This window comes from Lontra canadensis, unplaced genomic scaffold (assembly GCF_010015895.1).
Source record: "Lontra canadensis isolate GAN:19392208 unplaced genomic scaffold, GSC_riverotter_1.0 scaffold137, whole genome shotgun sequence".
Taxonomy (NCBI): domain Eukaryota; kingdom Metazoa; phylum Chordata; class Mammalia; order Carnivora; family Mustelidae; genus Lontra; species Lontra canadensis.
Window position 1 is genome coordinate 1,900,749 of NW_022631131.1, and position 14,493 is coordinate 1,915,241.

A 14,493-nucleotide genomic window follows, 5' to 3' on the forward strand; every position below is an offset into this window, starting at 1 on the left:
AACATCCCGGGAATTGAGGTCATATCTTGGAGGACTTCATGGAGGATGTGGCATTGGCGCTGGACCGTGGAGGAAGATTCCTATCTGGATGTATACAGTTAGAAAAGCAGTGAATTTGACTTAGAGGGCATGGCAGGAGCCAAGGAGGGGAGATAAGATGGCATTGGCGAGTGCTAAAGCCAGAAGGTGTCCGGTCACATTGTCAGTGGGAACTTGGGGGGAACAGTTGAGAAAGGGCAGCCTGAAACTCCATTGTAGAGGATCACAGTCCAGCTCAAGGTGAGTTTGGAGTTTGTTTTGTAAGCAAAAGGGAGAGATTCTTTCCTAATATTTACAGTGACATGGCATTGCCTAATTTATAGAGTGCTTTCTTACTTGATTCTCGAGAACAGAACAGTGACAGCACCACATCCTTCAAGATCAGCATTGTTATTATTACCCTGATTTTAAATATAAGGAAAGTGACTCAGGGGTCCATGGCAAGATCCAGAACTGCTTCTCAAACCTCGAACCCCTACATGTTGGTCCTTCCTATTCCTTGACAGTCTCCAGCGGGAGTTGGGCCGGCAGTGAGGGGCCCACAACTCCCATCTGTGTCCAGGACGAGCACATCACTCCGCTGCTGTGGAGGGAGGGGATGCCGGGGAGATGATTACGGGGAGAGGGGAGAACCAGTCATGCCATGTGTCGTCCTAGCAACAGCATCCAGGCCAGAATTGGGGCAGGGTTCCGGGGATGGAGGACGAGGACAGCTTGGGACACACCCCAGAGTCAACAAGTGGAATTGCTAGAATTTGGCCGGGTTCTGCACAGATATGGGGACCAGAGACGTCAGACCCAAGGTCCACGTTGTGTTTGGGAGACTGGGGTCAAATTCCCTGAGTGTATAGCGCATGGGGTTGGGGGGACGAGTAGGAAATAAGGGATCTCTGGGGGCCCTGCACCCTCTTCGACAGTTGGGGCAGGAACGGCCTTGGCTTTGAGAGTCAGGTGGCCCGGGGTTCAAATCATAATCCTGGCCCCTGTCACTCAGGTGACTTGGGTAAGTTGCTTAAGCATTCCACACCTTGACCTGTGAGATACAAGAACAGGCTCTCAAAAAAGAGAAATTATTTATAGAAAACAGATCAAATCCAAGGAGAGGTAGAATACCTGGCTGGGAGAGTCCATCTGAGCATTAAACAGGCCAATGCCTGCAGAGTGCTGAGTAGCTTGTAACCCCCAGAGCCCCCGCCTTCCCAGGACCACACTCCGCTCGCAGCCCTTTGTGCACACTACTGGTAAATCTTCACAACCACATTTCCAGGCAGAAGCCCATTTTATCCTCATTTTACAGATGAGAATGCCAGGGAAGAAAGCCTCTAAAGCTTCACCATGCTTTGCGATGCTATCAGGCCTACCTCCGCCCCCATGCTGGGGCAAAAGAGGCAGTGGTGAAGGGGGAAGCGGGGTTGGAGCTGACGCCCCCCACGGGGGTGGGAGGCTGGGGTGCCCAGAAGTCCCAGCCCAGCCTCCGCTGACCCCTCCGGGCTCTTGCCTCTGTCTGTCCCCAGCCTCCGGCCGCTCCCACCCAGCCAGCCCCAGCCCCCCGGGGCCGCAGGCCAGCCCCGTGCTGCCGGTCAGCTACCGCCTGTCGCGGACTCGGCTGGCCTTCTTCCTGCGGGACGCGCGGCCCCCGCCGCCTGCGGTCGCCAACGGCTCCCTTCAGCGCTCGGAGCCCTTCGTGGTGTTCCAGACCAAGGAGCTGCCCGTCCTCAACGTCTCCCTGGGGCCCTTCAGCACCAGCCAGGTGGTGGCCCGGGAGCTGCTGCAGCCATCCAGCACCCTGGACATCCCTGAGCGCCTGACCGTCAACTGGAAGGTGCGAGCCTTCATCGTCCGCGCCCGCGTGCCCGCCTCGCAGCCGGTGGCCCAGGTGCTGTTCTATGTGGCTGGCCGCGACTGGGACGACTTTGGCGTCACCGAGCGACTGCCCTGTGTCCGCCTGCACGCCTTCCGGGACGCCCGGGAGGTCAAGAGCTCCTGCCGCCTCAGCGGGGGCCTGGCCACCTGCCTGGTGCGGGCCGAGCTGCCCTTGGCCTGGTTCGGACCCCCCGCCCCCGCCGCGCCGCCCACCACCCGGCGCAAGTCTCCGGACGGGCTAGACCCGGAGGCCACGGGGGAGAGTCAGCAGGCCGAACTCTACTACACCCTCCATGCCCCCGACGCGTCGGGCGGCTGCGGGGGCGCACGTCGGGGAGCCGGGCCGGGGACCGGCGCCCGCGCCGAGAGCCCCACCCAGCACCCACTGCTGCGCATCGGGAGCATCAGCCTGTTCCGCCCGCCCCCCAGGAGGGCCCTGCAGGAGCACCGGCTGGACAGCAACCTGATGATCCGCCTGCCCGATCGGCCCCTCAAGCCTGGGGAGGTGCTCAGCATTCTCCTCTACCTGGCCCCCAACTCCTCCTCTCCCTCCAGCCCCAGCGTGGAGCATTTCACACTCAGGTAGGGGGCTGGTGGGTGGGGGGGGGGGTCTGCCTTCCCTTCAGGGGTCAAGTAAGTGCATAGCTCGCTGCCTTGTAGGGGCGAGCCCCTGCCTGCCTGCCTGCCTGGCCAGCATCCTCTTCCATTTATCACTTGAGCAACTTCAAGAAGACACCTTATTTACCTGAGTCCATGTTTTCACTGGCTTAATGACAGCAAAAATTTCTGCCCGACCTCTGACCTCTGTAGCTCAGGGAAACCGTCAAGGAGAAATGTCAGTTTTCACAAGCATAGGTATCAAGAATGAGAGAATGGGGTTGCACTAGATGTTAGCTAGTGCAACTCTCATTTTAGGTGAGGAGACCAAGGCCAAAGAGAAGAAATGGAGATCAGAGAGCAGCCCATTGGCTGGGAGCCAAAAGATGAGCAGTAGTCTGTCCATGTGTCAGGACATTTGCCCAATCCTGGAGTTGGGAGAAAAAATTTCCAGGAGTCCCAGCCTTTTCTACACCCTGAACAGGATACAGTTCACAAACTCAGAAATACTTTAAGTCGGTCGTATCAAGGGCCCCACCAAAATATCTCCCCCGCCCCAGGCATTATGCACAGGACCCAAAACATTGCCATTGACCTCCAACTTCTTTGAGTTAAATTTTGCCTTCTTAAAGTTCAGATATTCCTGGGAGGGATAGACCTGATTTATTGATACATGAATGTGAATATGATTTAAATCAGTCATCACAGATCTTGGGCTGCATTAACAGGAGTAGAATATGTAGAATTCAGGAGGTGGTCACTGTTCTTCTTTAGTCAATATTAATCAGAGCACAGCTGAAGTGTTGTATTTCGTATAGGCCACAATGCCCATGTGTTTAGTGTCCAGAGGAGGGTGACTAGACCTAGTTGCAAGGGTTGAACCCTAACTGCAAGGGTTAACTTAAAGCTATGGCAAAAAGTAACAAAGAAGACTTAGGAAACACCTGCCCTCCTCCCACTGTCTGAAGAACTGTTACAATTGAAATGAAGGAGAGTTGTTCTCTCTTGCCGGGGCAGAACCCATGACTGTTATACTTCAGCTAAATGTAGGAAAGGGGTTTCTAGTCCTTAGGGGCTTTCTAAGAATGGAATGGGATGTGTGCAGTAGTGAGTCTCCTGTCACTGAGGTATGCAAGTAGAGGTTTGATAAAAGCTTGGCAGAGAGATATGGTAGAAGTGATTGAAGCCTCCACGGAGGGTTGGAGGTTTCAGCTACATGATACCAGATTCCCCAGGTTCATCGCCAGCATTGAGTCCAGGATAATTTACTGGGGTGAATTACTCACCTGCTCCCCCTACTCCCAGCCCCATCCTGGGGTTGGGGGGCGGGATTGGCCAGGCAGGCAGTCACTGGGCCCTAGGCTGACTGTCTCCCTTTCCTTTTTTCCACGTTGTCCCAGGGTGAAGGCCAAGAAGGGTGTGACCCTTCTGGGCACCAAGTCACGGAGCGGCCAGTGGCACGTGACCTCGGAGCTGCTGACTGGGGCAAAGCACTCAACAGCCACCGTGGATGTGGCCTGGGCCCAGGGCACCCCGCTGCCCCCCTGGTAAGCACCTCTGCCCACCTCCTTGCTGGACGGCACCGAGAAGGGGTGGGGGACCCTTGATGGAGGAAGCCAGGCTGGCAGGAGGGCCGGTGCTCTGGTGCTGGGGACTCTAGGTCCAGGCTGGGGCACCTGGGGTGACCGGAGAAGGCTCGAAAGCCCCAGCTGGCAGGCTGCCAAGGAGGGCTGTGGGGGGGTGGGCCTACCAGGGGTTTCAGAGCTTCTGGGCGGCTCGCAGCCCTTCCTCCCGGGCTCTGCTTCCCGCCCTGACCCTGCAGGGAAGGCCAGGGGCCACTGGAGATCCTGCAGCTGGACTTTGAGATGGAGAACTTCACCAGCCAGTCGGTCAAGCGGAGAATCATGTGGCACGTCGACTACCGCGGCCACAGCGCCCTGCCTGACCTGGAGCGGGCGGTCACCGAGCTGACGGTCATCCAGCGGGATGTGCAGGCCATCCTGCCCCTGGCCATGGTGAGCAGGGCGGCGGCCGGGTCCGTGGACGCGTGTGTCTGTCATGGGTGCCTGTGCGTGACCAACGTGTGCCCGGCTGAGCGTGCGTATGGATCAGGGCATGTGTACGCGGGGAACTGCGCCCAAGTGTGTGACTGTCTCCTGCACCCAGGCGTGCCTGTGAGCGGAGGGGTGTGTGCGTGTGTGTGTGTGTGTGTGCGCGCGCGTGTGCGTGCGCACACTCACTGGAAGCAGGCGGCACTCTGTGCCTGGTACTGGAGTAGGACTGCAGATGCTCAGGGAGCCAGAGGTGGGAAAAGTCACCCATGGAAAGGCCACTCAGGAGAGGCTTCCTGGAGGAGGGGGTCGTGCGGTTGAGCCTTGAAGGACAGGTGGAAGGAAGGGCTCATACAATCAGAGATGGTGAGGAGGGTGCTCTAGGCAGGGATCCCATGGGCAAAGGTGTGGGGATGGGAATGGGAGTCGTCTGTCCTAAGGTGCAGTGCATGTGGGAAGGGTGCCATGAGGTGGTGAGGCTGGAGTGATTGTCTCCAAACAGCCCAGGGCACCTGCAATGGCCAGAGGGACACCGGGCCAGCCCAGGGGCACCTGGAATGGCCAGGCAGATGTGTTGGATGTGACTCTGAGAGGCATATAAGTTTTCAAAGATAAGGTGGTTGGGGGACCCGGGAAGGGCTATTTCATGGTAGCGGAGGGAGGTAGACCAGAAGGCTACAGCAGGAGGCCAAGCAAGCAGAGCATCTGAGATGAGTGAAAACTGGACAGCTGCACCTCTACGCATATGTGTGCAGGTGTCCCCAGGGGAAGGCCGTGCAAGCGATGGGTAGGGTAGTCAGGAGCCTGGGCTTGGCTGGCGTGTCCTGGGAGAGTGGAGGCACACAGGTGCCCCTTGCTCAGCAGGGCCCCACCCTCCCTGCAGGACACCGAAATCATCAACACTGCTATCCTGACGGGCAGGACGGTGGCCATCCCGGTCAAGGTCATCGCCATCGAGGTGACTGGTCTTGTCCTAGATGTCTCTGCCCTAGTGGAATGTGAATCTGACAATGAGGACATCATCAAGGTGGGTTTCCTAGAGATGGGGGCCCCCTGGGAAAAGGGCCTCAGAACTTCAGGGGGAGCAGAAACCCAAGCCAGAGGGAATTCGCATCCCAAGCAGCTCCCCGTGGCAGGCAAGAGGAGGAGAAACTGGGGGGTCGGGGGGTGGCAGGAATAGCTTCAGGCATCTGTGACTAGTGGGGGTGAAGAAAAGCCCGGGTACTGCTGGTCCTGGAGGGCTTCCTGCAGAAATATGAAAGAGACCATCTGGCAGGCAGAGGGGAGCAGGCAGACAGCCTGAGCTCAATCCAACACATCAAGTGATGACTGAGCCCCTGCCCGGACAGACACCGGGCAAGGCAACAAGGGTGGGAAGGAGGCCTCTCGAGTATGTGCCCTGAACCCAGTGCTGGTGCCCGAATGGAGGAGATTCAGCTCAGAGATGAAGCCCCAGAAGCATGTGAGTTAAGGTTATATAAGGAAGGACCTGCTCAGGGCCCACCCCCCACCCCTCAAATCCTCCAACTCCTACAGGCCCCTCCCACAGCTCTCTCCCCAGAGACCCACTCTGGGCCCCAGGTCCTCACAGCCTGACAAACAGGACAGCCATCTGACTCAAGGGACCCACCTAGTTTGCCACCTCCCCAGGAGGGCCTCCAGATTTACCCCTTCAGACAGCAGTCACAGGCAGTGGGACAGGCAGTGATGCAGGAGAGCGGCAGTCCTGGTGTCGGTGTGGTGGGTGAGCTGTTTATCGGGCCAGCCTCCAGCAGGTGCCCAAATCAGATGATCAGGAAAGGGAATCTGTTCCCTGAGCCTGTAAATAGCTCAGGCTGAAGGAGAGCAGGAGGAGTGGGCCGTGGGTGTCCTTATCCCTCTGGCTAACTGGGGCTGGAGTGTGTATGCTCTGTCTCTCCACACTCTGCCCCAGATCCCCCCAGCTCTGGGGAGCTGGAGCCTCACCTCATCCCTCCCACATCCAGGAAGAATGACCCCTCACCCCGAATGAGCAGGAGCCGATGGCCTGGTGCCTGGGGAGTAGAAACCTTGCCCAGGCCCGTGGGACTTTCCAGGGCTGGCAGGCTGGGACAGGAGAAAAACGGACCTGCTTGCAAAGGCCCTCATCCTGCCTCTGCCCCCCAGGCTCTGCCACTCCGGCTGCAGAGTGGACCAGAGCAAAGTCTTGACTGCTTAGATACCAAAGGGAATTCACAAGGATTCGAAATGGAATTTGTTTCCACTCTCAATGGAATACACTCGGGTTCTTTATGGAGTCTGCCAGCACTCAGGGTGGAATTTGCCAGCCTTCAGATGGAGTTCTCTGCCTTCTGAAGTGGGAAATGAGCATTTCTGGCGGGGCTGCTGTCCCACGTCCTACCACCCCCACCTGAGATGATTAAGGGAGCTAGCAGGAGTTTGCGAACAGCCAGGGGCTCGTGAGAGATGAGCCAGAGTCCTGGCACCCTCCCTGGCCCCAGCAGAGTCTTCAGAATGTCATGAGCCCACCAGCCACATGATCAGATCCTCCCCAAATGCGAGGGTGTGCACCCATGGGCGTGTACCAGCAGGAGCACCTCAACGCATTGCACATGAGATTTACTCCAGAGTGTGCCAGGTTACCTACTGGGCACACTTGATGTATACACCCACCCGTATCTGTCCTGCGGACTGGCACAGGTGTCTCCCGAGATGTGTTCGGCAGGCACGTGCCCACCCAAGGAACCTCTGGGAATGTAAGTCGGGGACCTGGTGGGCATGCATTTGTATAAGCTGTACCCACTGGTGGCAGCCAGCCACCTGTCTGTCCTGATTTTTCCTCTCTCCATCCCCTACCTCCACCCCTGGCTAGAACAGTCCCTGCCTCAGAAATTAACCAGCTGCTTATTTTCCGGGGGCCGCAGGGCCAGGGGGGCCAGGGGGGAATCATGAGTTCAGGACACATCCCTCTCTACCGTGGAGTACACCACCAAAAGACACCCACGCCAGGGCACAAGAAGTCATGTTGGGAAGGGGAGCCAGCTTGGGGTCCCTCAGCCTTAATGCTCCTCTGAGGTGTGGTCTGCCCCATCAGAAGCAGCCTTCTGTAAAGGCAGGTGCATGTTCACCCCTTGCCAGGGAGCAAAAACCTCCCATAGTAGCCACTGAGAGATGATGATCTGTGAAGAAATAATGGGAACAGGGATACCCAAAGCTAACACCTCCCTCTTCCCCCCGCCCCAGGTATCCAGCAGCTGCGACTACGTGTTTGTTAGTGGAAAGGAGTCGCGCGGGTCCATGAACGCCAGGGTCACCTTCCGCTATGACATCCTCAATGCCCCTCTGGAAATGACAGTCTGGGTCCCCAAGCTGCCCCTGCACATCGAGCTCTCGGATGCACGCCTCAGCCAAGTGAAGGGCTGGAGGGTGCCTATCCTCCCCGACCGGAGGTAATGCCCTTCCACACACTGGATACTCGGGATACTCACAGGTGGACCCGGCCCTGGCATGGGGTCTGATCCACATATGTGTATGAGGCCCCGGGTATACACAGGCTGCTGGTCGGTTAGGCAGTCAACAAACATTTACTGAGCAGCTACTGTGTGCCGCGCACTGATGGGTGCTTGAGATATGGGGTGAGTGTGACCAGTGCCTGACCCAGCCATGGTCTGGGTCCAGCAGGGAGGCTGTCCTGTACATGCCACAGGACATGGTGGACACAGGAAGCCCTCTGTGTGGGGAATCAAGGGGCACAGAGGAGAGAACCATCTCTTCCTCTAGGATAAGTCAAGGCAGGCTTCCTGAAAGAGGTGACTCTTGGCTAAGTTTTAAAGAATGAGTGGAAAGGAGTTGGCTGGGAAGACAGGGTGAGAGAGCAGCCAGGCCAAAGACAAAACCTGTATGTGGGTGCCTCAGCCTGTGAACGCCAAGGGCACACTCGTGTGTACCAACCGAGCCATGCAGTGACTCACACCAGGATCCCTCACTGGGGGGCACCTCATGCACCTGAGTGTGCATCTCAGGGGCATGTACTCCATTCACCCCACACTGCTGCTGGAGGGAAGAGCCAGCAGGGCGGAGGGAGGAAGAGGGGTGGGCAGCGAAATGGGGAGGGGCTGGGCTGGGGGAGAAGTGGTGGTCAAGAAGAGCTGGGCTCAGTTCAATTATGCAGAGATCAGGAAGAGCCAGGCCGTGTGGATCTGAGCCTCTCAAACTTGAACGTGCATGTGGTCGCCCAAGGAGCCAGTTAAAGTGCCGATTCTGACCCAGTGGGTTTGGGAGGGAGTCTGTGATTCTGCCCCGGGACCAGCTCCTGGGCTTGCTTTGAGTTCACAGGGGCGTAGTGCACTGTGAAGTGAGATAGGCTGGGTTTAAATCCTGATTGCCGTTTCCTAGCTGGGCCACCTTGGACTACTTAACACAAACTCTCTGTATGCCCCATTTCTTCGTCTGCAAAATGGGCACATTAGCATGTACCTCAGCATGGTGGTGAGGATGAGTCAGCCCAGGTGAGAGAGCCCTCTGTGGATGGATATTCTGGTTTCTTTTCCACAGCAGTAGCAAAACGCTAACCATGTCCTTGGCTCGCTCTCTCCAGAGCGTGCTCTCCGGACCGCGAATCTCCTGGTTTTAGCATCTTCACCAACCTGGATAGGTTGAATTTCCCGATTCATCCAGTCTTGCCTCCCTTTTGCTTCCTGGTGCTTGGCTCAGTTTACCTCTCTCCTCTTGGGTTTTCCTAGAAGCAGCAGGAGGAACCAGGCCACACATTCCACACGCTACTTGGAAATCTCAGCCAAATCTCCAAGTTCATCCCTTCCAGGTTCTGTTCGCACCCAGCCGTCAGGGCACCCCCAGCCGAGCAGTCTGGCGCTCTGAGCAAGGAGTGCCTTCTCCCCAGTTGAGAGCGGAGAACAGGGCCAGGCGTGTGCTCAGTGCTGAGAAAGAGACCGCGCTTGTCAGGGTCCAACGCCGCTGATTTCCAGGCATGGGTGAAGACCCACAGAGGCCGACGGTGCCAAGGGAGGGGCAGGAAGTTACGTTTCTGGGAGAGAAAAGGCTGGGGACACCTGGCTCCCAGCTGATCAGAGACAGAAGGAGTGGGACCGGGTCGGGAGCCAGGGCGGAGCCCGCAGCCCGCACGGGTGAGGGAGTGACTTGTGCAGGTCGGAGGCCGGTGAGGAGCCCTGACCCTTGGCCTCCCCACTCCAGGTCGGCCCGGGAGAGTGAGGATGAGGACGAGGAGGAGGAGGAGCGGCGGCCGAGCGCCAGCCGCGGCTGCACCTTGCAGTATCAGCACGCGACTCTGCAGGTCTTCACGCAGTTCCACACAACATCGTCCGAGGGCGCCGACCAGGTGGTCCCCATGCTGGGCCCGGACTGGCTGGTGGAGGTCACTGACCTGGTCAGCGACTTCATGCGGGTGGGGGACCCCCGAGTGGCACGCATGGTGGACAGCAGCACACTGGCGGGCCTGGAGCCGGGCACCACCCCCTTCAAGGTAGGCACAGGGGCACTGTGTGGGCAGAGAACACAGACGTCCCAGGAGGGACAGGGATTCTGTCCCTGGGATCAACCCCGGCAGGCCCCCAAAACACACTCGCTGCCCTGTGCCCTGCTCCCCCCACCTCCTGAAACCCCACTGTCAGAGGTTAAGATCCTCTCACTTCTCCTTGGAGGACAATCTCCCTTGCAAGACCCGGCGACCTTTACCAACCCTGTATGGCTTGGTGTGGTCCCTGAGAGCAGGTTTGGGTGAGGAGAGGGGGCTCAGAAAAGGGAATTTGGGGACCTAGGAACTCAAGTCTGACCCTCCTCCTCTACAGCTGGGTGCCTGGGTAGAAATCTGCCCTCTAAGAGGTAGTGAATAGTGTGACCCACGGGCTACAAACCGCCTCCAGTTGCATTTATCTGTAAAGCAGCTGATTTCATCACTGAAACATTGGGAGCTCTCTCGTTTTTAAAGATCTAGACTTCCGGTTTTACAGACAATGATTCTGGCAACCCTGGGCCTGCATTCCCACCTGGCACTAACTGGATGGAGTCAATACTGCATGAGCACAAGTTCTGTTTGCCACAGTCCCCACCACTCCCTTTTGTCTCCCCAAGATCAATCGCTATTTATCGGTGTGGGGGTCTATTTTTTACCCTAGAATCTGCCCACCTCTCTCATCTGTGTTCCTGCCTGGCTCCTGCAAGCCCCTGAACCTCACTTGGCCTCTGGACCCTGGTTCCCAGCTATAGCCCTAAAGCAGGACCCAAGAGTCCAGCCTCCCCCTGCCCACCCCCACCCCCACCCCACGCTCTGGCCCTCTCTTCCAGCAACACTGGGATTCCTTTATGGCTGGGAATCTTGAGGATGCTGCTTTCCTGGCCTTGGCCCACCCCTGCTCCACTCTGTCTCAGGTGGTGTCCCCACTGACGGAGTCTGTGCTTGGGGAGACGCTGCTAACAGTGACGGAGGAGAAGGTCAGCATCACACAGCTGCAGGCCCAGGTGGTGGCCAGCCTCGCCCTCTCCCTGCGGCCCAGCCCAGGGAGCAGTCACACCATCCTGGCCACCACGGCTGCCCAGCAGACCCTCAGCTTCCTCAAGCAGGTAACCGGGTGCCCAGCCTGCTAGCCGGGGGGCTTGCAGTGTGAAAGGATGAAGGCAATTCCAGTTTGTCCTTGTGCCATGAGCCCCCCAAATTCAGGCTTTAATGGAAGATCTGTCCACTATTGGTGCCCAGCACACCTGGCCCACCCCGTTCCCTGCCATCTGCACAGGGAGTCCAGCCAAGATCTCACTTCTGGTACCTGCCACCCCGAGATGTTCCTGCTGAGGGCTCCCCCTCCCGGATTCTCAGACAGCCCATCACCTCTGCCTCCACCCCTAGGAATTACCCTCACCCATATCTGGAGCCCCAGCTGCAGCCCCCAACAGATGCACCAGGGCGCAGGACAGAGGCAGAAAGGTGACAGGCAGGAGCACAGGGAGCAAGAAGGCAGGTGTCGAGCACTGAGCCTGGAGTCCCCCTGCCCCTAACTTGCTCCGTGACCCCAGGCCAATCCCTTCTCTCAGGGCCCTGCTTCCTCATCCACAGGGAAGGCAATTTTCAGAATGTTTTAACAGAGGAGAAGGCTGAGATGGCATATGTGTTCTCAGTCTCCACATGTCTAATGGGGATGATCCCAAGGTCAGGCATGGAGATATGGGGTTACTCCTGCAACAAAGGGGGCTCAAGGTCGACCCAAGGCAGAACATACATTCAGCTTATCAAGGGGAGAAAGACGATTGGACAAGGAAATTCTTAGGGCAGTAACATGCCCCTTACCTGCCCACAACCTCCAGAGGAGGACTTCTTGCTCCCACAGTTCTTCCTAAGCCCTGCCACCTGCCAGGAACAGTTCCAGGGCTGGGAATACAGCTGGGACCCACAGTACCACAGTCCCTGTCCTCAGAGACCTCAGCATCTGTCCAGCACCTAGCAGGGAAGCCAGCCAGGACTAGCTCTCTGACTCCCGTCCCCTTCTTTCTCCTCCAGGAAGCCCTTCTAAGCCTCTGGCTTTCCTACAGTGATGGCACCACAGCCCCCCTCTCCCTCTACAGCCCCCGGGACTACGGGCTGCTGGTGAGCAGCCTGGATGAGCGGGTGGCTACGGTGACCCAGGACCGGGCCTTCCCGCTGGTGGTGGCGGAGGCCGAGGGCGCCGGGGATCTGCTGCGTGCAGAGCTCACCATTGCCGAGAGCTGCCAGAAAACCAAACGCAAGAGTGTGCTGGCCACGACCCCTGTGGGCCTGCGGGTGCACTTTGGGCGGGACGAGGAGGACCCCACTTACGACTACCCAGGGCCCAGCCAGCCAGGCCCCGGCAGGGGCGAGGACGAGGCCCGGGGAGCCGGCCCCCCGGGCACAGCGATGCCAGCAGCTGAGGCCCCGGGCCCGGGCACTGCCAGCGCCGTGCCGCCCACGGAAGACTTCCTGCCGCTGCCCACCGGCTTCCTGCAGATGCCGCGCGGGCTGACGGACCTGGAGATCGGCATGTACGCGCTGCTGGGCGTCTTCTGCCTCGCCATCCTCGTCTTCCTCATCAACTGCATCGTCTTCGTGCTGCGCTACCGGCACAAGCGCATCCCGCCCGAGGGCCAGACCAGCATGGACCACTCTCACCACTGGGTGTTCCTGGGCAACGGGCAGCCACTGCGGGTGCAGGGAGAGCTGTCTCCGCCCGCGGGCAACCCGCTGGAGACCGTGCCTGCCTGCTGCCACGGCGACCACCACAGCAGCGGCAGCTCGCAGACCAGCGTGCAGAGCCAGGTGCACGGGCGGGGCGACGGCTCCTCGGGAAGCTCGGCCCGCGACCAGGCTGAGGACCCTGCCAGCTCGCCCACCTCCAAGCGCAAGCGGGTCAAGTTTACCACCTTCACCACGCTGCCCACGGAGGAGCTGGCCTATGACTCGGTGCCCGCCGGCGAGGAGGACGAGGAGGACGAAGAGGACCTGGGTTGGGGCTGCCCGGATGTGGCGGGCACCACGCGGCCCACGGCACCCCCAGACCTGCACAATTACATGCGCAGAATCAAAGAGATCGCGTAGAGGCGCCGTCCCCTGGGGGTGGGGGTGGGCTCTGTGAGGGACATGGCTGGGACCCCCCTCACACTGACGCAGGCTGGCCGACGTGGATTTTGTACTCCCTGCCCCTGCAGCTTTGCTCCGTGCTGGGTGGCCGCCTACCCTACGGGGTCCTTCCCGCCACCTCACCCCATACCCGATTCTGCCACCCAAGGTGGAGGGCTCCTTCCTCAGGAGCTTTGAGGAGAAAAGCAATCCCGGGCCTTGTTCCACTCTTCCCAGACCTCCTCCCATCTTAGACAACCCCCTGCCCCAAAAGTGAGGCATGGAGGCCAAGCTTGGGGTGAGGTGGGCCACACTGTGCCCCTGCCCCCCGTGTCCCCTGTCTTCCCCCTGTGTTGGGGGGGCTTTGGGGGGTCTTGTGTCACAAGCTGCACAAAGACTTTTCTCAAACCACTATTCAGGGATTTCTGTCCTGCAGGGTGGGGAGGTGGCCGTGGCCTGCCCTGCCAAGGATCTTGCTGTGGACAAACTATCGGTGGTGGGGGGCGGGGGGGACACTTGTAGCATCTGCTGGCTTCTGGGTGCCCCTGGTCCCTTCCCAGGACCTGGGAGCTGACCCTACAGAGGGGCCTTGGGCCAAGCCAGGCACCTTCCTGAGATCTCAGGACTCCCTCCTCTGTCCCAACTGGCTGTGGGCAGGGGCCTCAGTGGGGAGGAGCCCTGGGTCTGCCCCTCGCAAACCATACCCCAGCACTGTGGTCTGGGCAGCCCAGGGAAGCCGGGTCCCCCTGCTGAGCCCACAGCGAGGTCAACACTGCGCCTTAGCCCCACCCCTCCTGCTCTGCTGACCATGCCTTCCTCTCCGCAGGGGCAGCAAGCCACCCTCCCCCCAGGAAGAAGAATCTGGTGGGAGGGGGAGAGGGTACCAGGGGACATGCTGTGGAGGACCTTGGGACAGGCCAAGGCAGCCGGGAGCCAGGCGTCTCCCCACCCCTCCCAGCCCACAGCCCCTTCTCTCTTGGGTTCTACCCACCACTGTGTCTGATTTTCTTAAATAAATGGGGGTGACCAGACTGGACCGGAGCAGCAGCTCCTGGAGAAGAGGAAGTGCATAGTGCCTGGCTCTGTGTCTCGCCCCGGTGCGTGCGTGCACACGCACACGCACACGCACACTGTGGACACACTAAATGGCCTGAGATCAAAACACGGCTGAGCCGGGCCACAGGCCTGCTGCCGCTCCGACATTCACATCCGTTTGGACCCTGGGGCTGAGGACGTACTGACCCAGAAAGTTCCCCTACAAAGAGGTACCTCCTCTAGGTGTTGCCCTCAATGATTTGGGAAGGTGGGGCAAGCCTCAGGGCCTCCAGAGAAAAGGCTGGGGTGGGGTGGGGAGTTGAAAAAAGA

At 59.1% G+C, this 14,493-nt stretch overlaps 1 protein-coding gene across 1 annotated transcript; it reads left to right on the forward strand.

Annotated features, from left to right (window-relative positions):
- Positions 1-1,384: 1,384 nt before the first annotated feature.
- On the forward strand, positions 1,385-14,193 carry TMEM132E (transmembrane protein 132E). Its single transcript, XM_032843292.1, has 8 exons — positions 1,385-2,484; positions 3,900-4,046; positions 4,322-4,514; positions 5,434-5,577; positions 7,773-7,978; positions 9,741-10,029; positions 10,935-11,126; positions 12,055-14,193. Exons 1-8 carry the CDS (start codon positions 1,385-1,387, stop codon positions 13,105-13,107), a joined length of 3,324 nt encoding a protein of 1,107 aa, XP_032699183.1. The 3' UTR covers positions 13,108-14,193.
- The last annotated feature ends 300 nt before the right edge of the window (positions 14,194-14,493 follow it).

Excerpts from the sequence above, each read along its gene's own strand:
- TMEM132E (XM_032843292.1), top strand. The coding sequence starts at position 1,385 with ATGCTATCAGGCCTACCTCCGCCCCCATGCTGGGGCAAAAGAGGCAGT. Across the intron at positions 4,515-5,433 it reads CCATCCTGCCCCTGGCCATG|GACACCGAAATCATCAACAC; the intron begins GTGAGCAGGGCG and ends CCCTCCCTGCAG. Across the intron at positions 5,578-7,772 it reads ACAATGAGGACATCATCAAG|GTATCCAGCAGCTGCGACTA; the intron begins GTGGGTTTCCTA and ends CCCCCGCCCCAG.